The 24,973-nt window shown below is 38.4% G+C and overlaps 3 protein-coding genes across 4 annotated transcripts; 2 read left to right on the top strand and 1 right to left on the bottom strand.

Annotated features, from left to right (window-relative positions):
* The first annotated feature begins 1,208 nt into the window (after positions 1-1,208).
* Positions 1,209-13,012, top strand: ddi2 (DNA-damage inducible protein 2). 2 transcript variants are annotated; one of them, XM_035940865.2, is made up of 10 exons: positions 1,209-1,351; positions 1,515-1,687; positions 3,938-4,067; positions 4,405-4,716; positions 4,818-4,944; positions 5,067-5,194; positions 6,007-6,135; positions 6,853-6,956; positions 7,083-7,275; positions 10,389-13,012. In XM_035940865.2, the coding sequence occupies exons 2-10, from the start codon at positions 1,550-1,552 to the stop codon at positions 11,888-11,890; spliced, it is 2,763 nt and encodes a 920-aa protein (XP_035796758.2). In that variant the 5' UTR covers positions 1,209-1,351; positions 1,515-1,549; the 3' UTR covers positions 11,891-13,012. The 2 variants fall into 2 exon arrangements, with proteins under 2 accessions (XP_035796758.2, XP_035796759.2); XM_035940866.2 differs by having other exon boundaries at positions 1,210-1,351; positions 1,487-1,687.
* Positions 13,013-13,283: 271 nt separating this feature from the next.
* si:ch73-15b2.5 (rho guanine nucleotide exchange factor 19) lies at positions 13,284-18,723 on the top strand. Its single transcript, XM_055010764.1, has 12 exons — positions 13,284-13,622; positions 13,712-13,870; positions 13,940-14,001; positions 14,100-14,398; positions 15,512-15,672; positions 15,759-15,911; positions 16,004-16,133; positions 16,226-16,300; positions 17,785-17,877; positions 17,956-18,095; positions 18,324-18,488; positions 18,584-18,723. Exons 1-12 carry the CDS (start codon positions 13,315-13,317, stop codon positions 18,627-18,629), a joined length of 1,791 nt encoding a protein of 596 aa, XP_054866739.1. The 5' UTR covers positions 13,284-13,314; the 3' UTR covers positions 18,630-18,723.
* Positions 18,724-18,795: 72 nt separating this feature from the next.
* cplane2 (ciliogenesis and planar polarity effector 2) lies at positions 18,796-24,121 on the bottom strand. Its single transcript, XM_055010765.1, has 5 exons — positions 23,801-24,121; positions 22,149-22,301; positions 21,938-22,062; positions 21,692-21,831; positions 18,796-20,074 (listed from the first exon to the last, which is right to left on the bottom strand). Exons 1-5 carry the CDS (start codon positions 23,910-23,912, stop codon positions 19,858-19,860), a joined length of 747 nt encoding a protein of 248 aa, XP_054866740.1. The 5' UTR covers positions 23,913-24,121; the 3' UTR covers positions 18,796-19,857.
* Between the last annotated feature and the right edge of the window lie 852 nt (positions 24,122-24,973).

The raw sequence follows: 24,973 nt of genomic DNA, 5'->3' as shown, positions 1-24,973 counted from the left end.
GGTAATGTAAGTAAGTCGGGTAAATTTTACATAATCAATAATATTGTAGGGTGTCAGCCTTAACATTTAAATTAATCGAGTAAATGTGCAATTTATAAAACACCATAGGGTCCTAACCCTAATGTATAAATTAGTCAGGTAGATTTTACACAATCATTAATATTGTGGAGTCTAAACCTTAGTATTTAATTTGGTAAATTTTTATTTTCTATATTATTGTTGGCTTTTAATTTTAATATTCAAGTCATTCAGCTAAGTGCTGTAGGTCAGAACCATTTAATATGAGCTTGTACAAACATAGGTAAACTTACCTAAGAAATCGTACTGTAGGGTCTTAACTATTGTATTTAAACTCTGCAGTCTTATTTCTCTTCTGAAAAGCTTTCAGAAATTTAGCATGTTAGTGTCTGTTGTCTTTCTTGTTTTATAGTAATTGTTGTTGCGCTACCTTCTGGGTAAACAATAGTTTTTGAAAGTGGTGTACAAATTAAGTTGTTATTATTATTATTATTATTATTATTATTATTATTATTATTATTATTATTATTATTATTATTATTATTATTATTATTATTATTAGTTATAGCAGTAGTAGTAGCAATAATAGCAATAATAGCAATAATAATAATACGAAGAAGAAGAAGAAGAAGAGTAATTGTTGTTTTCATTATTATTATTATTATTATTATTATTATTATTAGTTATAGCAGTAGTAGTATCAATAATGATAATAATAATAATAATAATAATAATAATAATAACAATAATAATAAGAAGAAGAAGAAGAATTGTTGTGATTATTATTATTATTATTGTTATTATTATTATTATTATTATTATTATTATTGTTATTATTATTACTGTTCCTATTATTATTACTTTCACTATTATTATTGTTATTATTATCATTATCATCATCATCATTATTATTATTATTGTTGTTGTTGTTGTTATTATTGTTATTATTATTATTATTATTATTATTATTATTATTATTATTATTATTATTATTATTATTATTATTATTATTATTATTATTATTACTGTTACTATTATTATTAATTTCACTATTATTATTGTTATTATTATTATCATTATTATTATTATTGTTGTTGTTGTTATTATGATTAACAATTATTGTACATTATTTGCAGATGTGCCTCCAGTAGATGGCGGTAGTAGGACAGTAACTTGAGCTGTTTTTACAAGTAGAAGAAGAGATTACTCACGACTGCAGCTCCTGTAATGCGACATGTCGAAAAACAAGCTGAGCGAGATGCGGCACTACTGAGCAATACTTGTTGTTTAGTTGTTGTTTAAAGAGAAACTGTCACTCCACGCTTCATACACGGTAGGTACAAAATAATCTGTGCTTCGGTCTGATACTAGTTTCGTCTTTGAGTCGCGTCGCGCTGAAATACGTGTTAAAATGGGCAGAGAATCCAAACAGTAGTTGTGTTTTTTTCCCCTTTCTCTGTGTAACAAGGAACTACACTCACCGCATTCTGTTACAGCGGGCTTGTCCACTGATCCTGCTCCCGAAAAAGCGATGCTGGTCACCGTTTTCTGCGCGCCGAGGGATCGCCCAGAAACCACATTCGCCCTCGATGTGTCCCCGGAGCTGGAGCTGAGAGACTTTGTAGCACTTTGTGAACTGGAATCGGGAATCCCGGCTGGAGAAATCCAGGCAAGAGCCGAGCTAGCTTTAGCCGCGGAGCTAACCTAGCTCGGGGCTAACTCGGCTAGCTGACTGGCTAGCATGAATCGGACTTTTGTTGTTTTGACGGTTGAGGCGTTACGAAACTTGACTTATCAACAACAGACACATTTCCTGACCTTTGTTTCCCAATATTTTGTGACACATTTTACAGTGTGGGTGGCTGTAGCCTAACCGAAAGTCAACATAATGGCAAACTACCGACGCTCAATGTTGTGAGGCTAGTTAACCCTCCTGTTGTCCTGTTTTTACGGGCACCAAAAAAAAATATTGTTTCCTTGTCTGAATAAAATCCAAAAATTCAGCAAAAAATTCCCCAAATTTCAGAAAATTTACAAAACCCTCAGGAAGAAATTTTCAATTGTTCCTTAAAAGTTTCCCTTAAAGGTTTAAAAAAAAAAAAAAAACAAATTTGGCAAGAAAATTCTAGTAATTTTTTTTAGTGAGTCTTTGAGTTGCGTTGTGATCCTAAAATCCTAAAAATATCTAAAGTGATTACAGATATATCAGTAAAACTTCTAATATTTTCTTTAAGAACATTCACAAAAAAAATCAACCAAAATCCAGAGAAATTTGCTGGATTTTGGTTGATTTTTTTGTGTGAATGTTCTTAAAGAAACATTTTTAACATTTCTTTTTTTCCACAAAAAATGTTCAAAGATTTCCCAAAAATGTTGAAAATGTGAGCATCAGAAGTTTCATTGTGAAAGTATTTTTTTCCCCACATTTTCAAACTTTAAAACGGGTCAATTTTGACCCCCAGGACAACAGGGTTAACAGATGGAGGACTGGGCTGCGGCGTAATTGTTAGTGGAGTTATTGTAATTAAAACAGTTATTTAGGGCGTAAAAGAGCTACATTTGTTGTGGCTGATATCTCAAGATGTTACGTTGACAGATATAGGTTTGGTACAAAAACACACATGATCTACACCCATGTATTTGGAACAGCTCAACCTGCAACCCATATGGTTTCATTTATTTCACCTTTGATTTTAAAACCTCTCTTCTACCCAAGAAGGCAGATCATTACTAAGTTCCAAACAAAATCCAACATGATAATTGGCACAGGATAAAAGTTAATCACATTAAAACAATCAAGTAAAATCAATTTTTGTAATCTCACTCCTCAGTTACGCATCTTTAGATGAGAACTTGGAGCTCTTTCATGCAAACAAAGTCATCAAGCTGTATTGAGTTGTGTGGGTTATCTTAGGACCAAAGTGCAAAATAGGAGAAGACTGTTCTACCATGAAGCAAATCTTGCACCCCCTACATAGCAGCCATCTAGATGAGTGAGAATCAGAACAGCTCTTAGTGAGAGAAAATTACTCACGCAAGAAAGGAATTTACCCAACTCTGCTTTTTAAATGCAAAAAATACCAGCGATTTTGTCTTTCTGCCAGTAACGAAATCCACTGTAGCATAACTGAAATGTGAATGAGTAAATACAGTTTTTAAGTTCACTGGAGAAGTATGGCTGTTAGATTTCACGTCTAAAATAAAGCAATGGTATTACATTACAAAGATCACAGCCACATCGAGTATGACCACACAATAAATAGATATACTGCCCTACCAAAGCCTCTAATTACAATTTTATTGGGGCACTCTCAGACCAGTGTAAACACATTAATCTTTGATTTGGACAAAGTGTAATGCGTAATTGAAAATGATTAATGCCCCTTTCAGATTAAAATGCAAAATGTTTTCTAATTCACCTTCTAAATTGTGAGGCCTCTTCATCTAAAGTGGGGGTTAGCAGCTGACTGTGACTGCTGGTTGGACAAAACAAAAGCTATTTGATTGCGTCACTTTGTGCTGTAAACTGATGGTCATACTGCATAATTTATGAAGAAGAAACATTAGTGGTAGATTAGTCAGTGAGGACATCCATTGCTACTGCCTGCGAAAACAGCATTTCAAATAGACCTTACAACCCTTCCATTATTCCTACAGTTTGTTCGGTTAAGAAATATGTGTGTAGGCATGCTGAAAACTGAAAGGGAAGATCATAAGTTGCAGTGATGCATTGACACCAGTCAAGCAGAGAGTAGTAACTGTGGATTTAATCGTAGCGTTTGTATTTATATCAAATTGAAGCCAGATAAACACAGGACAGCCATATAATCATATCCTTTTATAACACATTGCAAGCAGGACTTGTGAACATGTGTTGATTTTTGATTTAACGAAATATTCTGTGCCCTTCTGTATTCAGATCACATATGTAGAACAGCCCCTAAAAGACCCCACTCGTGCCTTGGGGACCTATGGTGTTAAGGATGGAGATGTGGTGGTTCTCCGGCAAGCTGACAGAAGGCCACCACCGACTCAGCCAGCCTTCCCAGGTAAAACCACAGCCAAAAGGATCAGCTGACAGAAACAGAAGAGGCTCTCTGGTCTAGTTAGTGAAGTAGTCCCACAGGTTTTTTTGTCTTGTTTTGTTTTTTTTCATGGCAGGGGTTGAACAAGATAGTATCAAAAGTATGAGGAAGGTATGTCACGAGAAAAGAAAGGAGTCAAAGGTGTCTCAGCGACAATCTAGAGTCTGTAAATAGAGTCTTGAGAGACCTAATGTAAAAATATTGAAAAACTGAGAATATTCATACATTGTACATGTGAGGATACGGGTTTTTCTACGTCCATCATCCTAACCTGTCATCCTTTATCCCCTGTGCTTCTTAGGTCTTCCCCATATTGATTTCCGTTCCATCACAGTTCCAAGCACCTCTTCTTCGACCAGTCAACGTGGTGCCATAAGGCCGCAGCAACAGGCTTCACAGCAGCAGCCGCAACCGCCGCCGCAGCAGCAGTCGCAGCCGCCGCCGCAGCGTGCCCCACAGCCTTCCACGCCAATGGCCTTTCGTGGCTCCTCTCCTCAGGGGTTGGACGATCCCGCCTTACTTCAGCAGATGCTATTATCTAACCCACATGAGCTTTCACTCCTCAAGGAGAGAAACCCTCCGCTTGCTGAGGCCCTGCTGAGCGGAGACTTAGGTGAGCAAAGACAGTTAAATGGCGAGTTGTGCCGCAATTTCGGTTAACGGTCTTTTAGTTAGATGTGAATCAGTCATGTTAATGTAACTGTCTTTCCTCAGAGCGTTTCACCAAAGTGCTGCTGGAGCAACAGCAGGATCGAGCCAAAAGGGAGCAAGAGAGGATCAGACTGCTGACTGCTGATCCTTTTGATTTGGAAGCCCAAGCAAAAATTGAAGAGGACATCAGGTATGGAAAGACTTTAAAAGCCATGTCAGAGATAGAATATCAGTTGGAAACATTAACAACATATAATATTCGTCATCGTTACCAAGTTAAGTGTCTCACCGTTGGGTTTGTGCATATTCCAGGCAGCACAATGTGGAAGAAAACATGACCATTGCAATGGAGGAGGCCCCAGAAAGCTTTGGACAGGTGGTTATGCTGTACATTAACTGCAAAGTCAATGGCCACCCTGTGAAAGCTTTTGTTGACTCAGGTAATGAGCTTTAAATCCTGATACCTGCAGTAGCTACAAGTGTGTTGGGCAAGAACCGGAGTGGTACAGAAATATTGGTGGGCTACATAGTTGTTTAGTTTCTGTGGTTGAAGTGGGAGTAGGCTAGTATCGGTATGAAAGGTCATGCAGCCCTCAGTGTAGTCTTCATATCACCCACAGTAGCAGTCTGATTTGAACTGTCTGTATGTCTAGAAATGTCTGATAATGTGGTATATTTCTTTCCTCTCGACAATTGGACCCCAAATTATCATAGTTTTGGCTTGTTTTTCTGTCATTAAATTGCATGAACTTACATGTGTAACAGCATTACACATTTATGGCACAATTATACTCCTGATCTTTTTCTTTGTTCATTTCTCTGTGCTTAAAAAACACAATATATTTTTTGCTCACTATTTTGAATTTTAATTGGCCTTGTGATGGACTGGCCACCTCTAAGTAGCTGCTGTCAGTTACAAGTTGAAGTAAAAAGAACACATACAGCTCAGTAGAAGTACAACTAGCTTCTTCCAGTGGGTTGTAATCTGAGCTCTTTCTGGCCAGACTTCTCACCGTGCCCTGAGAAAACCAAGACTCCTGCCAAAGACATCGATTTGAGCTTCTTGTATGTGTGATTTCATTCCCTTCGTGATGCTTACAAGAATAGTATTAGCCAAGATCTGGAAGAGTGTCCTCATCCTTGAGCACAATATGAAACATATTGTTCTCTATGGATTGTATTCCCATCTTCATTGCACAGGTAATTCTTGATTACTCTTCTCTTTTTTTTTGCCTGATTTCTTTATTTTTAGGAGCCCAGATGACCATCATGAGCCAGGCGTGTGCAGAGCGTTGTAACATTATGCGACTTGTGGACCGACGCTGGGCTGGGATCGCCAAAGGAGTGGGAACCCAGAAGATCATTGGCAGAGTTCATTTGGGTTGGTGTCACGATTTTTCAAGTATAAGCAGTACTACATTTTTTTCAAAAGCAAGACTAGACAAGTTTGTAACACAGTAATGCATGATGTGGTGTTGCGTGAGAAAGCCTAGCTCAGCACAGTTACTGGCTTGCTATTACATGAAACTATAGTTATGGTTTAAACTATGTTTGTAGTGATCATTACTCCGCCAAGGAACAGCGGAGTTATGTGATGATCGGCATACGTTTATCTGTGAATCTGTCTGTCTGTGTGCAATATCACTCAAAAGCGGACAAACTGATTTGGATGAAATTTTCAGGGAAGATCAGAAATGACACAAGGACCACATCATTAGATTTTGGCAGTGATGCAGCTTATAGTCTGGATCCACGGATTTGTTAAGGATCTCTCATTGTGAGATAGCAGCCACAAAAAAATATGCTGCATTTCTGACAATGCCATATGGGGGAATGAACAACCTTGGTGGAGTACTGCACTCTCTGAGTGCTTTTCTTGTTTACAAATTGTGGTTATGAAATGGCACATATCCTTCTGCTGGACTTAGTGCACTTTTTTAGCATATCTTTAAAACTGCACAAAGAAACAGAAATTGTTGCTGAATGTTGTCTGACTCTGGGTAGGTAGAATAATTTCCCAAACTTGATTTAACTCTTCAAATATATCCATATTTAACTCTCTGCATGGCATTTAAATGCATTTGAAACTCATATCCAGCTCAGGTCCAGATAGAGGGAGACTTCCTTCCTTGTTCTTTCTCCATCTTGGAGGACCAGCCAATGGACATGCTGCTTGGCCTGGATATGCTGAAGAGACACCAGGTGTGAGCTCTTTTTAATCTGAGCACAGTAATATTGTAGTTGTCATATTTTCTGCTCACAGTGTACATATTGTATAAGAAAGCTAAATGTTTTCTGGGAGCCTTATTTGTCCTCTTTTTCTTGTAGTGTTCAATCGACCTGAAGAAAAGCGTGCTCCTAATAGGCACTACGGGCACCGAAACTCGCTTCCTCTCTGAGGCGGAGCTGCCAGAGTGTGCCCGACTAGCGTACGGAGCAGAGGGTCGCGGAGACACTCGTCCAGATGAGATAGCTGACAGAGAACTGGCAGAGGCACTTCAGAGGTCCATACAGGAAAGTGGTAAGAAACCGACTCTCCACCTAAGCCTGTTTTTCATAGAGCTTTTTTCAGCTCAGTTGGAACTACCTTTGCATGTGCCACTTAAAGCTTCTTACTCTCAACTCCATTTATGCAGTCATCTGAATATTCAGTCACATAATCACTTCATGTCATCACCTCAGCAAATTAAATGTGTTTCACAATAGGCGTACGTCGGGGAACTGGGAGATGTCTGTCAGGTGAATAAAAGCATTTTTTTTTGTTGTTTTTTTTTAATAAAAAATTAAAATTAGATCTGGGCTAAGCTTTTTAGGCTTAACCCTCCAGTTGTCCTCATTTACAGGCACCACAAAATATTGTTTCCTTGTTTAAAAAAAATAAAAAAAATTGAGCAATAAAATTCCCCACATTTCTGAAAATTTGCAAAACCTTCAGGAAGAAAATTCCAATAATTCCTTGAAAGTTTCCCTTAAAAGTTTCATTTTTAAAAAATTTCCCAAATTTGGCAAGAAAATATTTTCAAAAAATGAGTAAAAATCTTCCCAAAAAAATCCTAAAAATATCTAAAGTGATTACATATATATCAGTAAAACTTCTAATATTTTCTTTAAGAACATTCACAAACAAGAGAAACATTTTTAACATTTCTTTTTTCCAACAAAAAATGTTCAAAGATTTCTCAAAAATGTTGAAAATGTGGACATCAGAAGTTTCACTGTGAAAATATTTTTTTTTTCTCCACATTTTCAAATTTAAAACGGGTCAATTTTGACCCACAGGACGACACCAGGGTTAAAGGGAAACAGACATTCATGATTGGAAATGTAATTTCTGTATGTTGGTTATTAGGACTATTTAGCACTCATGTCACTGCTGTAAAGATGCTCCACTCTTACTGCACATTGGAGATAGTAATGTTGTCTTTGTTGCCAGTGCTCACAAATACCTACATTCAGACAAATTTCAGAGAAAAGAAACTTAAAGAAGGCATCAGTGCTCATAACAAAAACAGTACAGAATGTGCTTTATAGCAGTGAGTAGAGAGGGACTATTTGATTTTTTTCAGACTCTGCTGTAAACAACAAGGCAGATGGATCTCTGAAGAGTGTGAGAACAGCACTTGAAGCCACCTACATAGACAAACTGAAAAGAACATGCCGTGCTAATAGAGATGTAGGTGGTTATTTGTATGGAGTATAAAATAGACCACAAGACACGAAATGTAAAAAAACTAAGTCTGAAGATTTAGTGGTAGTGGTACAAAATGTATTGCTCTCATGAAAGAAGATGAACTAAAGACGTATTCTCATAAGCAGGATTTACATCAGAAATAGTGTCTCATTGTGGCTTATAATGTCATAAATATAAAAAGTATGGCATAATCACAACATCTGTAACTTGTTATTGTAAGTAGAACATCCTGTAATTGTAAAAGAAGACAGATCAGTTGCTTCATCTAAATAGCATTGCCAAAAAACTGCGCGAGTTCAAGACACAGCGTCCTTTTCTTTTGTGGGACTACAAATGTCTGCAGAGTGTTGACATACTAATGACACTGCCATCAATATTACAAAGCATCTTTAATGACTCCCAGTGTTTCAGACCAAGGACTTGCACTGTCTCAGATGAATAAAATACCATTAGGGTATTTTTTCATGGATTAGATAGCTTTCTAATGGTTATAATGTTTATCAACTATACATGCACATGGCTGTGTTTATGCAGTTGCTCTAACACACATGTTAGCATTGGAAAATACAAATAATGGCTGATTGTAGCTGGATGGTGTCTTGTCATGTCAGTGTTTGATGATATACGAACATTGATGATATACAGGTGAAGTGATGCCAATTGGCCTGTCAGTTGGGCAAGACTTCTATATGGAAATAAAGGATTTTGAGATGATTTTCATATCCATGCAGTGAAGTATCAGGTGTTTAACTTATTGTGAACCCAACATTCTTATCTGGTAGCTTATTTAAGGTATCATTTATCACTCTATCACTCTCTCTATATCAGTAAAACTTCTAATATTTTCTTTAAGAACATTCATAAAAAAAATCAACCAAAATCCAGCGAAATTTCCTGGATTTTGGTTGATTTTTTTGCGAATGTTCTTAAGAAACATTTTAACATTTCTTTTTTCCATCAAAAAATGTTTGAAGATTTCCCAAAAAATGTTGAAAATGTGGACATCTGAAGTTTGAAGTTTCAATGTGAAAGTTTTTTTTTTCCCCACATTTTCAAACTTGAAAATGGGTCAATGTTGACCTGCAGGACAACACGAGGGTTAAAGCTTTTTCAGGCTTACAGTATCATGTTTGCAACTGCCACACTTAGCCTTTATTATTGTTTCCAGTCATGTGCAGTAAAAGCTGCAGGTTGCAAATGGAATTCCAGTAAAACGCAGCAGTAGACGTGCAGTGAATTGAAGCTCAGAGTGGGAGCTGTGATGCAGCAGCCGTGTTGTGGAGCGATGCAGTCTTCCACTCCGGAAGAGACTGTTTCCATCCTGGTTGAATTAGTTATAATTATGGTTAGATGTTCTACAGACGTGACCTCATTTAGGCCGTCTGAGGTTTAGTGACAGGTATGTGATTACGCTGTGACCTCTTTGTCAGGACTGAAACTCAAGCTGTTTTTGGATGACACTTTTCACATCTGTGAGTGTGAAAAGGCCGATAGGTTGGTGCATGCCCTGTGTGTGACTGCTAACTTTCTCCGTCCCTTTGCATGATGTGTGTGGTGGTGTGCCCTAACCCCTGAGCAGGACAGCACTGATGCATTTGGAGACAGCTGGAGAGGGCCCTACCAACCAGGTACTGCAAATTCACAAGTCCATTGCCAGTGCTAAGTCCATTGCTATGTATTTCTTTTATTTTGCTGTTATTTTGCTGCTGGGTCAGTTAATAGATGTTGCACTTTTGTTTTTACTTGTTCATGTATTTATCGTAAATACATATAACTGTTAAAAATGATCAGTACAGCAGGCGTTTGAGCATTTTAGTCAGACAATTGGTGTTTTAATTTGTTTCTAAAGCTATTAAATGTCCATTATTCAAAGTAACATTCGCTGATGGGGTAAATGCACATCCCAGTTGTTTAATTCCCAGTTATATTTTCTCTTACAATAGACACTGCAGATGGACAAACTACCTCATCGCAGCCCCCACCATTTACATTACCCAGAACCTTAGACCAAATGTCCTCACCTGCCTCCCCTGCCCAAAGCCCTTCCTCTGGTCAACCCCTGAATTCGACCCTGGATCGCTCTCAGTCTGCTCCGGCCGCCATGGAGCAGGCCTCAGCACTAGGGCAGTGTCAGGCCCAACCTGGCTTCCAGGAGCTTCCTCAGCCTTCATCCTCAGCAGAGGATGCAGCTTCTACATCTCATCCCGTCCACCCTCACCCTCTGCCTCTCCATAGTAACTCCAAAGTGCCCCCTGTACCCAGTCCCTCAACAGATGTCATGCAAACATGTACCCCTCCTGCAGACATGACCACAGTATCCCAGGATCCAGGGGGTGAGGTACAACCTGGAGACGCAGAGGAGGATGCTGAATCAGGTGAGGTGGTGAACAGCTCCATGTGCTCCCATCCAGAGCAGCTTTCCCCCATTCAGCCCATGGAGCAGGAGGCGACCGAGTCTGATGCAGCTGATACCACAGAGGCCTGTCCAAGCGCTCTCAGCCAACCCGACTCGGTTGAAATGGAGTCTCCAACTGCTTCCCACGGTGTGGTGTCCTCTGAGAGGGACCAGCCTGATGGAGAGCGCTGCTCCAGCTCTGACAGCATCCCCTCGCTGGCAGCTGCTCTGATGGAGCTCCATGAACTGCTGGTATCCAACAACCACGCTCAGTCCCAAAACCGCAGCTCCTCCTGCTCCCCGTCACATCCGTTCAGGCAAGACACCGACAAAGCGTCCCCCGAGCCATGCGCCCCGACACCCGAAGACCCCCATCCTATCCCCTCTACTGCCATTACAGCCGGTGCAGAACCAAGCGATGCCAAAGCCAACTATGCTGCTGCTGTGTCTGATGAGGAACCATCTAAGTGTCTTGTGCCCGACCTCTCTGGCCAGGATGATCATCTGGGCGGAGATACAGCAGAGACTGTGGAGCGACAAGGACCACCGCAGTGTCCAGACGGCTCTGGGGAGAGGAGGGCAGATAGATGTGGGCAGGAGGAGGCCAGGAACATCAGCATTTCTCAGCCTGAGCCAGAGGTTCCTCCTGATCCTGCAGGGGACCTCGAGTTCAGGGAGCCTCCTGAGGGGCAGCATGGGAGAGGGGTTGCAGACGGACAAGCCTCTGGCACCAACACCCCGGACACTCTCGGCCTCCAGACTGAGCACACTTTCCTCAGCCCTTTGTCAATGGCAGTGGGCTCACCGGAGGAAGTTTCAAGCACGTCCTCTGTTCCTCCTCTTGCTCAGGCCCCCCAGCCTTCACCTCCAGCCCATCTTCTCCCTTCTCCAGCTCCCTTTATAGAACAGTTTCCAGCTGAGCACATCCAGAGAATCCAGGCAGCAGGCTTTTCTGCCAGGGAGGCTGCAGAGGCACTGGAACAAGCTCACGGGGTTGTGGAGCTGGCCCTGCTGGCTCTTCTAGCCCGCAGTATCACTGTGCCCACCTAGACTCATAACCAATCATGCGAGTCCCCAGCCTCCCAACTCAGCGTCTGTCTTATTTATACCTTGTTACTGATCCAGATGTCTCAGTCCCTTTTTAGCAGGGAGCACGTAAAAAGCCACAGGGAAATGCTGTCTCTTGGTTTGTCGTACAGAATATTCAAGAACAAACAGGACGACTGGTAATACTTTTCTGGATTTAAAAAAAAAAAAAAGATATGTGAGGTGTGTTTGCATGCAGATATTTTGGGTGCCCACCCGTTTCATTGGTTTTTAGAAATTTGGTATCATAGATTGATATTTTTTTTCTTGTTTTGTCATCAAACATTGACATATTATTAATGCCCAATGTATGATTGAATATTTGATTCATTAAATATTATAATTTCCCCTTTAATATGTCATAGAACTATTGTTGTGTACAAGTTTAATTTGTCAGTCGTCAATAAAACAATCTTGAAGCGGAGTAGTGCTGCAGCTGCTCCCTCTACCAGAACAACGCTTTCTGGTGAACTTCGCTCATTCAGCACAAATATGAGTAGTAAACCCTCATGTGGATTTTTTTAAATGTTTGTGGCTCCTTCAGCTTTAAAATCAGAGCCCAATGATGGAAAAGCAGTATTGTGAGAAATGCAGTTTATAGGGGTTGATCATTTTTGATCAAGTTTACAAATTTCCACATATAAGTGGAATCCCCTACTTTCACAGTCATTATCACTCGAAAATATCAAGTGTGTTTGTTGAAGTATGATCATAGATGGCATTTTTTGATTCAGTAGGTCTAATACAGAAGGTATCTTGTACTGTATGTGTCATTCTTCACACTTGGAAAGCTTTGCCATGTGTAGATTACAAAACTGTTTGTAGCTCCTGTTCCGAAAGTCCTTTACTTTGTGTCAAATCATCATAGTGTGTATTCATACTTAAGAACATTCATTTTTACTTTGTAATCTGATAGGATACGGCCATTCATGGCTGTCAGATGTTTTGTCAATACGTCATATATCATGGATTTTAATGGCTTTGTTTGAGTCATATACCAACAATGTTCAGGCAGATTGAATTATTTACTTTTATCTTGTATGGAATTTTAAATTGCAAATAAAATGAAACTAGGATTTGTATAAATTGTGTGAGTCAGAAGTCTTTTTTCAAGCTAAAATTAGGTTCTCTAAAATCTGAAGATTGCTTTTTCTTATGCATAGTAAGCAGTATACCAAATATAATCTGCAATAGTGAACTTTTAGACAATTAATGCAATGGTTTGTTGAAGACATAATTGAGCTTTTGTCATGTCAAAACATTCAGCACTGGCTCTTCGGAATCCTTGCTTTGAGTGATTCTGTGTGAGGAAAACACACACCTGCTTCTAGTTTGTGTGATTAACTGCAGTTAACGGAGGCTATTTAGTCTGAGTGGGTTTGAGGCAGATGAAGGATACATCCACATCTGCATTTTGGACAGAATTTGAAGCAAGTCTCTGGCAGCATATTGTGATAAAACACATCCAGATTAAAATCATGGCTGAGTTTAATTGCAGAGAAGAAACCGGTCACCATTCGACAAGCAGCAGCATCATTAATCTACACTCCTGCTTTGCAAATGGTCATCTTGTCAATGGTATGAGATCACAAATACCAGCCTTGCAGACAGAACAGATTTCGTCAGGGCTTTCTCCTCTGCACACTGGAGGCCTTGCTGAGAGCAGCGACTCCCTGAACCAGCTTAAGGAGAACAGGTGAGAACCAAAGCAGGTAAAATTTGCAGCCAGAAAAATACTTTTTTTGTGCAGGATTGTGTTGATTCGGTATCCTTGTCCTGTCCTAGTCCTTCCATAGACATGTCTTCAGCTCTCAGATCAGTGGCGTTAATGCGCACGTGGGATTTGAAAAAAATTCATTCACCAGTGCCCAAACTGTTCTCTACTCCTGGACTCCAGGAAGACAGCTCAGCTTTGTCCCCAGTGGATGATCAGGATGATGGAGGGTAAGATAAGTTGTACATCTTCATATCATGGGGAAGGATTTACTTAATGTCGCCTTCTTAAAAATTCAGGGATACAGAACCATCTGAGGAGGAAGTACCGAGTGTATTCCAGTCAAAGTACCTTCATATTTGTAAGTTCATGTTTATCCTGTGTGTGTGTGTCATTGGAAAGTTAAACTTTTCTTGCAATCCAGATTTGTTTGCCAATCATTCTCCTTTGAATCTGCAGTCCCACTGTATCAGGACTACTGTCTGCAGGCAGTCAAAGATGATTTATACAGACTCAAAGAGAGCAATGTGTCTGAGCTGATTACCCCTGAGTACCTGCAGAGTCTACATTCTCGTTTTAAACCTTGCTCCAACTCGGAAAATACATCCCTTCTACAAACACCTCCAGAGTCATCTCCATCCTCACCTTCATCTCAGCCTATTAGAGTGACTCCCTGTACTCTCTGGCAAGACCTGGATGAGGTGAAGGCATCTGGTCTGCTCAGCAGCTTGACAGCCTCAGAGATTCGCCTTCAGGAGGTGTGTTTAAAAAAGTCTATGATTTGTGGTTTGCACTTTAAAGATGACAAGAAACATGCTGCATTCAATAGTGAAGTCAAATTATATAATACAAAAATGAACAGGGCACACATGTTGATGACCCTGTGGCAACGTAATTTTTGGTGCACACCAAAAAATGTTATGGGTTTTGTTTAGCTAATGTTAAGCTGATGTATTTATCGTGTTAACCGTTGTCTGTTGAATATGCTCATATCATCTATGTTGGCATGTTCATTTTCAGCTTCTCACAATCTCTACTTTGCATTCTATCATTAAAAATTTAGTTCAGAATTCATGGGGGTCAGTTTATCCACATTAATCCCAAATTACAGTTTTTATAGGCTGTGTATTAACAGCAAATCCCCATGAAAAACTCCATTTATTTACACTTGTGATCCTTCTGTTGTTTGGTGTGCTGAGCCTCTACATCCATCCCTAAAACTGATTCAAAATGTATTAAAAAGTGCTTAGTATCTTCCACAAAAAAATTGGTTACTAGGTTCTCTGCAATCAAAAAAAGAAAACATGCATTGCTTTGGTTGGGGTATTTCCTTCAGCACATTAATACACAGTATGCATTTTTATTTTGTGGGGAAAATGAGGTTAAAAGCAAATAGGACTGTGCAGGACCATGCAAATCAAATCATGTAATACACGTCATCAGGGATGCGGCAAACTCTCAAATTCATAAAGACCCATCTTCAGCAACAAATACAAATCCTGCAACATGTGGTTTGATTTCCACCGAGCCCTGATCTCCACTCTATGTTCACATGAAGAGGCAGAAGACACTGAACAGCCTAAATCCACAGAACCACCATGAGAAGTTCTGCCTGCAAAGTATTTTGACTGCATGTGTACCTAGAGAAATCATGCTGTTGTAAAGATCCCTTTGTTTGCTGCACTTTATATGCAGCCTTCTTTTTTTAAAAGCATCCTCTTTGCTTCTCCACAGAGCTGTACATCAGGATTTAACTATGTAGGCAATAGCTGTTAGTAGGAGCTTTTGTTTTTGCTTTGTCATGGGATTTGCAGTTAAGGCTGCTGTGATTTTTTTATTTTTATTTTTTCTCTTATTTTCCTCCTTTGAAGGCCATGTTTGAGTTGATCGGCTCTGAAGCGTCTTATCTGAGGAGCCTCGGAGTGGCTGTCAATCATTTCTATGCATCAAAGGCGCTGAGGCAGACTCTGTCTTCAATGGAGCATCACGTTTTGTTCTCCAACATCCAACGCGTGATGGCAGCCAGTCAAAAGTGAGAGCTCAAGACGCAGCAGCTTTGTAGAGTTTGAAACCGTTTGTATTGATGTGTATTTTTAGTTGAACTCCTGACTCCTTTAGATTTCTCATGGATCTGGAAACTCGACTGGGACAAAGTGTTTTAATATCTCAGGTTGGCGACATCGTGCTGCAACACTGCCCAAATTTTCGCCGCCTCTATGTGCCGTATGTGACCAACATGATGTACCAGGAGGCCCTCGTCAACCAGCAGCTGTAAGTCTGCACTGAGCTTAAGAACACTACTTGTACTAATCGCTACCAATTTTTCATTTTGAACGTTCAACTATGTCTTTTCCCTTTCCAAGGCAGAACAACAGAAACTTTCTGTGTTCACTTAACAAACTTGAGCGTGACCCAGTGTGTCAAAGGCAGACCCTCAAGTCATTCCTGGTTCTGCCCTTCCAGAGAATTACTCGTGTTAAACTTTTACTGGAGGTAAACTCGTGATGGGATTTGAATTCCATGCATCTAAATATATATATTTCTGCTACGTCAGTTAAGGTTTCTGTTGTTTTCTTTTATTCCAGAGCATCCTGAGACTGACTGAGCCAAATTCTGACTCCATTTCAAATCTTGAGAAGGCAATAGATGCCATTCATGAGGTAATAGTTGACGTTCAAGTGTTTAATGACGGAACTGAAGGAAAGTCACTTGAGTTTTTACATTTTCTACTACTTTATGCCTCTCCTCCATTACTTTTCAAAACTGAATACTGATTTTTCTTTTCTCCTCTACTTTTATGAGATGATTAGTTAATTTACAGTTTCAGAATAATACTTGAAAATGTTATCAGAAAGTATGACTTATTAATTTATCCGATTAAAGCTACACAGCAGTACATAAGGCACTTAACCCTGGTGTTGTCCTGCAGGTCAAACTGACCCGTTTTAAAGTTTGAAAATGTGGGGAAAAAAATATATTTTTACAGTGAAACTTCTGATGTCCACATTTTCAACATTTTTGGGAAATCTTTGAACATTTTTTGGTGGAAAAAAAAGAAATGTTAAAAATGTTTAAGAACATTCACATAAAAATCAACCAAAATCCAGCAAAATTTGCTGGATTTTGTTTGATTTCTTTTGTGAATGTTCTTAAAGAAAGTATTAGAAGTTTTACTGATATATATGGAATCACTTTAGATATTTTTAGGATTTTTTTGGAAGATTTTTGCTCATTTTTTGAAAATATTTACAAGAATTTTCTTGCCAACTTTGGGGGATTTAAGAGAAACTTTTAAGGAATTTTTAAGGAATTATTGGAATTTTCTTCCTGAAGGTTTTGCAAATTTTCAGACATGTGGGGAATTTTTTTACTGAATTTTTGGATTTTTTTTCAGACAAGGAAACAATATTTTTTGGTGCCTGTAAATGAAGACAACAGGAGGATTAAATAGTAAATGGCTGCATTAACAGTCCAGCTCACTAAGTATGTGGGCAGTTTGAGATTTATCTGTTATCAAAAACATTCAATTTGAAATTTCAGTAATGGATAACATTAAAGTGCTAAGTCTCATTCTAAATTTGAGTGAGTTTACATCAGTATAGAAGGAACTGTGGAAATTTAGGGGTTCATAAATACTTAAACAGATGGACATGAAATCAAACAAACCAATCATATTTTCTGGAAAATGTTTTTCAGTAAATTACTTCCTGAAGTCTTAAATGCATAGATAACAGCAGGTGCTTTGTACCTGTCCTGATGTTGCTCTGTCGAGTTTCACTGCAGCCACATTCAGTTCTCGCCTGTTGTGGAGGCTGCAGCTCAGTCAGCCTGGGATCAGGCAACAGACTGAGTCAGACAAAAATATTCCACCTGTTCTTTTTACTTCACCAACCAAATGATGTCTGCTCATCTACAAGACTCCTACACGATTTCTACTCCTCAGTCTACTAGCTCATTCTCTTTCTAGTTTTTCTTTGCAAACCTGCTTTTTGAATAAATCTCAGTTGATTTTTGCCATTAGGCTCTTGTACTTATCTAAAAGCAGTTTTTATTTGTAATGGAGTATTTCTACGGTTCAATATTGCTACTTTTACTTAAGTGGCAGATCTGAGTGCTTCTTCCATCACTGTTTGCCTCTGACCAGATCGTGACAAACTGTGACGAAGGGGTCAGAAAAATGAAACAAATTGAGGAGCTGATCTGCCTGGAGATGCTGCTGGATTTTAACAAAGTTAAGGTGAGGACCTTTTGACCTTTATTTTCTGATTTAACCTCCAAAAAGCATTTTAACGGCGCTGCTTCTTCCTCCATGCAGGCAGTTCCTCTGGTTGTAAGCAGCCGTTTTCTGGTTCACCAAGGACCCGTGAAACAGCTGACTATGGACAGCTCAAGAATGTCGTTCATCAGCATTTATGTCCACCTCTTCAATGACCTTTTGATCATCTCCTCGGAAAAGTACATTAGACAGTCATTTAAAAAATAGATTAAAAGCAATGTAAATGTTTCCAACAAAAAATTGTGAAGTGAAATGAATAACAAGCCAGCTGATGTTAGTTTTCCAGGCCAGCTAATTTAGGGATAATTTCAGTTTCAAAATACACTAAATTCTTTTTTTTCTTTCTTAATTTTTGCTGTTAAACTTGTTTAACTGTTTCTCTCTCTCTCTCTCTGCACAATGTCCAGGGATCAACGGTTCATAGTATTGGATCACGCTGAATTCCCTGAACATGTGACCGTTGAGCATCTTAAGACTGAAGTTCTCAGTTTACCCCCAGAATCCTTTCTGCTGCATCTCGCTCAGAGTCAAACAGGAAATCCGTATGCAATGATCGTCGTTGCACAGACGAGGTAAGAGCAGATGCCATCTGTTGTCTCCTGAGAAAACCCCTTTGGCTGCCAGTCATGCATCCAATTCCTGTATTTTGTTTGATGTGGAATTGCAGGTCAGACAAAGAGACGTGGATGAAGGCGCTGTCATCTAAACAGTGATCAGTACCTGACTGATTTCAAAGAACAAATTCTGTTCTTTTTTTTTTTTTTTTTTAATTGCACAGTATCACAGTGGAAAAACTTTGATGTTAACTTGTTCAGGGCTATCTTCACATCACCATGCATTTTGTTTACTGTTTTTAATGAAGACACTCTCAGAGCAACGTTCAAACATTCACTAACTTTATCACAATAAACAAACACACCAATTTATTTAATGATGGAAATGATTATTTTTGTATTAAAATACTGACTTATTTTAAGCAGTGTGCCCTTTATTTTCTCATTAATTTCCAATTAATAGAAAAAAATAAAGATTTTCTAGTCTGATCAATCTAATGCAACATGTATCTAAAGAATATAACAAGGCAACGTCATCTCCTTATTGTGAAACACAGGAAAAATACTTAATAAAATACATTTCTTAGTGTTTGTGCTTTTGGATGATAACGATAGGAATCAAAAAATGGTAGGAAAAAGGCAATCCATATGGTTCAGTGATGAGGTAAAATGCAATACACTCATTATGGGAGAACTTCAGACATTTCAGAATAAAGCTCAGCCCTGAGAAGTCTGTGATTTTTACCCTCCATGCAGTCTAATCATGTCGACCACAGCCTCCTCCAGCAGCAGTGACGCCCAGTCCACCTTCTTAACCGTCCTGTCGTCCTCATTTACGGGCACCAAAAAATATTATATCCTTGTCTGAAAAAAATCCAAAAATTCAGCAAAAAAAATCCACAAATTTCTAAAAATTTGCAAAACCTTCAGGAAGAAAATTCCAATTCCTTAAAAGTTTCCCTCAAAAGTTTTATTTAAAAAAAAAAAAAAAAATCCCCCAAATTTGGCAAGAAAATTCTTGTGAATATTTTCAAAGAAATGAGTAAAAATCTACCAAAAAAATCCTAAAAATATCTAAAGTGATTACATATATATATATCAGTAAAACTTCTAATATTTTCTTTAAGAACATTCAAATAAAAATCAATCAAAATCCAGCAAAATTTCCTGGATTTTGGTAGATTTTTTTCGTGAATGTTCTTAAGAAACATTTTTAACATTTCTTTTTTTTCCACCAAAAAATGTTCAAAGATTTCCCAGAAATGTTGAAAATGTGGACATCAGAAGTTTCACTGTGAAAATATATATATTTTTCCACATTTTCAAACTTTAAAGCGGTTCAGTTTTGACCCGCAGGACGACACGAGGCTTAAACTAATGTTCAGTGTTAAAGTACAGTCACAGTGTCCTGCTGGAGGCCAGCTGATCTGGCTGTAAGACAGTCTTGGTGCCACAGGTTCTCTGCAAGGCAGTTGAGGAAAGGGGCTACATCACCGAGCCCATCACTGACCTCCCCACCTGTACGCAGCACCGGCAAGCTCCACGTCTCCTGGAAGTCCCTCACGTCTCTCTCTGACACGTCACAGTGCATGAAAAGGTCAAATCTGAAGGAAGCATTAAGGACAAATGCTTTTCTTGATCTCTGTTTTGATACCGTGGGATCCAAATTGCAATTTGTGTCGATTTTCACACATTCTTTCTTTTTATTAGTATGTTTGTGAATGGGAGAGAGAGTGTGTGTGCAGGTGTGTCCTTCAGGAAGCTGTAGGTGGAGCCTAAGGTGAAGGCTTCAAGACCAGCTGCCACAGCATCTGGATGTGGCTGAGGAAGGAAAAAGTTTTTTGACCATGTGGCTGCAAGAAGGAACGAGGCCTTCTAAAGACTCTTTAGTTTAACCCTCCTGTCGTCCTGCAGGTCAAAACTGACCCGGTTTAAAGTTTAAAAGTGTGGGGAAAAAAAGATTTTCTCAGTGAAACTTCTGATGTCTACGTTTTCAACATTTTGGGGAAATCTTTGAACATTTTTGGTGGAAAAAAAGAAATGTTAAAAATGTTTCTTAAGAACATTCACACAAAAAAATCAACCAAAATCCAGTGAAATTCGCTGGATTTTGGTTGATTTTTTTTTTTGTGAATGTTCTTAAAGAAAATATTAGAAGTTTTACTGATATATATGGAATCACTTTAGATATTTTTAGGATTTTTTAGAAGATTTTTACTCATTTTTTGAAAATATTTACAAGAATTTTCTTGCCAAATTTGGGGGATTTAAAAAAAAAAAAAAAAAAAAAAACTTTTAAGGAATTATTGGAATTTTCTTCTGAAGGTTTTACAAATTTTCAGAAATTTGGGGGATTTTTTTGCTGAATTTTTGGATTTTTTCCAGACAAGGAAATATTGTTTTGGTGCTCATAAATGAGGACAACAGGAGGGTTAAAGCTTTGTCATTTTATATTTCAACTTATCTGTACATTCATTCAAGCAATAAATGGTCATTGGGAAGAACTGGATCCACTTCTACTCATCTTTATCTGCACGTGTCAAGACACAAATGCAGCTCAGCCATCAGTAATAGTAAAGCAGCAAGCTAAAGGGGTTGGCTGAAATTGCTATTACATTTTAGTCAAAAAATTCCCTTTGATGGATAATCTGGGAAGAAAAGAACATTGGATGGAGCTGGATTTGGGAACAAAGCAAATGTAGATGCCAGCAAAGCAGGTGTGTGAAGGCCCAAGGTGAACCCAAGTCAATCTGGATCAATCAGTATGTTTATGAAGAAACTTTGAAAGGAATCTTGTTTAACGTCTTAAGAAAAAAGAGCTTTGAAGAGTGTTCAGTTATTTTTTTGAAAGAAAAGGGCTTTTACGTTTTGTCAAATTGAACAAAAAGCTTCAGTTTTCAATATGGAAGACAACACTGCCACTGATTCTTTACCTGTTGATTTGGAGTTAGAAAAGAAGAAGGAAGCAAAACATGTTGGAAAGAATAAAACTGCTGCTTTAACTCGCAAGATGACTGAACTTATGTCTGATCCAGCAAATCTGGAGACAGTAAAGGAATGTTTGAAAAAATACATAGATTGTAGGAGTTTAATGAAGTGATAAAGAGTATTTAAGAAGCAAGGAACATGTTGATGTTAGAGAATCTGAAAACCTAAAAGCTGACTGTGCTTCAGCTCATTGATGTGTTCTTGAAATGACTGTAAGGAACATGAAAGGATACTTGGTGCCAACCACCACTTTCACAACACGACCAACAGATGACTCAGTCCATTTAGAAATTTGATTTGACAGATCATCAAAGGATGTTCGGTCGGTGAATGAGAACAGGAAGAGGACGGCATCCACCTGCTCTTTACAAGACTGGAACACAGAGGGAAGAGCGATGCTGCTGGAGTACGTATTTTTGAATTATATGAGTGTAGTACTTTGATTTGACGTGTGAAAATACTTTCTATTTTATACATACTGGAAGCAAATGGTCAAATCTCCGTAAGGCGATCTCCCCACAGTCCCACAGCTGCAGACGGAAGAACAGCACTCTGCCACTTTCTCTCAGCTTCACTGGCCAATACACCACTGTGGTCTCAATGCCTTATCAGCAGAAGATAAATCTGAGCGTGACCTGACTGATGTAATCTATATTAAAAAGAAATGCCTCAGAAAATGATGAGCCTCACCTGTGGTTTCATGGTGCATGTTAGGAATATTCAAGCCAGCAAGACGTGCAGCGAGAGCAGTTTTCCCGACTCCGCTCTTCCCAGAGATGAAGATCTTATAATGAACAGTGTCCACAGCTACAGATGGGGGCATCACTGGAGACTCCAAGAGGCCTGGAAAACCAGTTTAGGAGGAACCGTTCAAATATTCTCTTTATTGCTTGGTGTTCTGTACCTAAATGTGCTGCCATTGTCTTTCACAACAACAAAAAAGATGAGTAATTTTTCTTGCTCAGAGCTGGTGTGTTTTTATATTGCAAGCTCTAGTCAAAAATTCACACAATTAGAAAAGTATGTTTCTTTTACTGGAAAAAATTAAAGCTGGATAAAGCTCACATCACTTCTTGTTGTTTTTTTTTTTTTTTTAACTCGGAGTGGTGCCTAGGTTTGTATTCCATATGACAGAACAAAAGTAGTCCCTGAGTAAGTTTATAGGAACTGTGAATTATTTCATGGTCATGTAATAGTATGTATTAAATGTGCATCAAGTGCACGTCACTCTAATTCCCCACATGTATGTTAAACATCCAGTATTGAAAAACTATTAAAACTGTGTCTCTAATGAATGCAACCTTTGCTTAGCAGAGATCATAAAAAACTATTTAAACATACAAAAATTCTACACTGCTTCTTTTTCTGCTGGAGCGTTTCAATATTTTCTTCTTCTATTGTTTTTGTTGTTGTTTATTGTTCTTCAGTGTTGATTATCAGTAAACCCTCCTGGTGCCTTCATTTATGGGCACCAAAAAATATCGTTTCCTTGTCTGAAAAAAATCCAAAAATTCAGCAAAAAAGAAGAAAAGGAAGAAAATTCCAATAATTCCTTAAAAGTTTCCCTGAAAAGTTTTATTGAAAAAAAAACTAATTTGCCAAGAAAATTCTTGTAAATATTTTCAAAAAATTAGTAAAAATCTCCCAAAAAATCCTAAAAACATCTAAAGTGATTACATATATATCAGTAAAACTTCTAATATTTCCTTTAAGAACATTCACATAAAAATTGACATTCACAAAAAAGGCAATTTAACCTTTAGATGCATGTGGGTCAAAAATGACCCGGTGAGGTCATTTTCTTGCAATGTCTTTGTACTGAAAGCTTTTTATCACTTCATATTCCAGCTATACCTCAAAAAACATGTTTCTGATATCATTCCATTTAATTTTTTCAGCTCCCTTTTATACTTTTAAAGAAATTGTAATATTTGTATTACTACTCCAAGCTCTTTATCACTGATAAAATCATACAAGAGGTGATGCAGTACGCAAACTTGGAGGGATGGAGAGCAGCAGCAGCTGGAGGAAAAGAGTGGAAAATGTCTGCAAAATGGATGTTGACATTCTTCTATTGCTGTTCTGTGTAATATCCTTATTTTTCAATTATCATAATGTTCCAAATATGTTATGAAGTGGAAAAATAAACATACTTCAAACATGAAATCATTCTTGTGTGGATAAAAATATAATACAAACAATAATACAAATTACTATTCTTAACCAAAATGGCATAAAAACACATTGATTCTTCTACGCCTCCGCTTATGGAAGAGTGTAGGGTCCAATCACTCGCGTATCTAAAGGTTAACTAAAAAGAAACCGTTTGAAATTGTCATTACCAAAGTTCTTCCGTCTTTTCTTATGAAGGATTTTGCTGAAATACTCTTTGCTGTCTTTACACCGATGCCAGTCAGTAACTACGACTGATCCTGGAGGGGGAACTTGTGCCATGTTGGTGATGAACTTAGAATCCCACAGAGATCGTATTTATCCAAAACACACAAACAGTCGGTTCTTAGTCGCAGCAGGAGGCAGCTTTAACCGTCAAAATGTTTCCATATTAACCATAAAACGCGTTATTGAGAAAACTGTACGGCAAAACGCGTTTTCGGTAAGTGTAGTTGGAAAAAATCTTCCGTAAACTAAAACGTCCCTTGACAACCGCTCGCGTCACTTCCGTCAGTCGATGGTGTTGCTTTCAAATTCTTCCCCAAAAGTCAGAATTTCTGTATTTTACTGCACTCGCCTGCTGTTTACGGGAAAAAAAACAACCTGCATTGAGCAGAGCGACTTCTCATTTTAGATGTGTTTTACACCCCGCGAACAAAACAGCTTAAGGTGTTTACTGGTTTTAGCAAGTCTGGGCTGGTTTGGAGGCAAATAAGAAACTTGAAAGGGAGAATCAAGAACTGATTCAAGATTCAAGATCTTTATTTATCACGAACACAATTATACATAGTATAATGCGAAGTGAAATGCATTGAGCACCTGTTTCAAACCGAAACAATAAGAATTAAAGAATAAAACCACACAAGAAATCTATCTATCTATCTATCTACACACACACACACACACACACACACACACACACACACACACACACACACACACACACACACACACACACACACACATATATATATATATATATATATATATATATATATATATATATATATATATAGTGGCGCTGTGAATGAGTTACCTGTGTATTTAAAGGCCACACTAATTGCCACAGGTGTGGCGCAAAACGAGAGATAAATTGTTTTTGACCGTGCCGTATCGTGGCGTGAAAGACTGTTTATTGGAAAGACTTTGTTAATTTTGATGAACTCCTGAAGGTAAATAAATTGATGAATCCGTTCATAATTGTTATTTCTTGGACCATGACAGAGTACAAGAACACGTCAGAGCAGCCAGAAAGCCACGCGTTCTTAACGGAATCAAGTTTGCGTCATCAATTAGTCAAAAACAATCTCTATTTGATCATATCGAACTATAAGTTGTGCTAC

The sequence above is a fragment of the Amphiprion ocellaris genome, chromosome 5 (genome assembly GCF_022539595.1).
Source record: "Amphiprion ocellaris isolate individual 3 ecotype Okinawa chromosome 5, ASM2253959v1, whole genome shotgun sequence".
Lineage (NCBI taxonomy): Eukaryota > Metazoa > Chordata > Actinopteri > Pomacentridae > Amphiprion > Amphiprion ocellaris.
The sequence above is the reverse complement of the archived record's forward strand: the minus strand, read 5'-3'. Positions and strand labels throughout refer to the sequence as shown.

What these genes read in the sequence shown, in the direction of transcription:
- cplane2 (XM_055010765.1), bottom strand. Translation starts at nt 23,912, where the DNA reads ATGGCACAAGTTCCCCCTCCAGGATCAGTCGTAGTTACTGACTGGCAT. An exon ending in CATGCACCATGAAACCACAG is followed by an intron (nt 22,063 to 22,148) that starts GTGAGGCTCATC and finishes TCTGCTGATAAG; the next exon opens with GCATTGAGACCACAGTGGTG. An exon ending in AAAGTGGTGGTTGGCACCAA is followed by an intron (nt 20,075 to 21,691) that starts GTATCCTTTCAT and finishes TGCTTCCTTCAG; the next exon opens with ATTTGACCTTTTCATGCACT.
- si:ch73-15b2.5 (XM_055010764.1), top strand. Translation starts at nt 13,315, where the DNA reads ATGAAGGATACATCCACATCTGCATTTTGGACAGAATTTGAAGCAAGT. An exon ending in GATGATCAGGATGATGGAGG is followed by an intron (nt 13,871 to 13,939) that starts GTAAGATAAGTT and finishes TTAAAAATTCAG; the next exon opens with GGATACAGAACCATCTGAGG. An exon ending in GTGTTAAACTTTTACTGGAG is followed by an intron (nt 16,134 to 16,225) that starts GTAAACTCGTGA and finishes CTTTTATTCCAG; the next exon opens with AGCATCCTGAGACTGACTGA.
- ddi2 (XM_035940865.2), top strand. Translation starts at nt 1,550, where the DNA reads ATGCTGGTCACCGTTTTCTGCGCGCCGAGGGATCGCCCAGAAACCACA. An exon ending in ATATGCTGAAGAGACACCAG is followed by an intron (nt 6,957 to 7,082) that starts GTGTGAGCTCTT and finishes TTTTTCTTGTAG; the next exon opens with TGTTCAATCGACCTGAAGAA. An exon ending in GAGGTCCATACAGGAAAGTG is followed by an intron (nt 7,276 to 10,388) that starts GTAAGAAACCGA and finishes CTCTTACAATAG; the next exon opens with ACACTGCAGATGGACAAACT.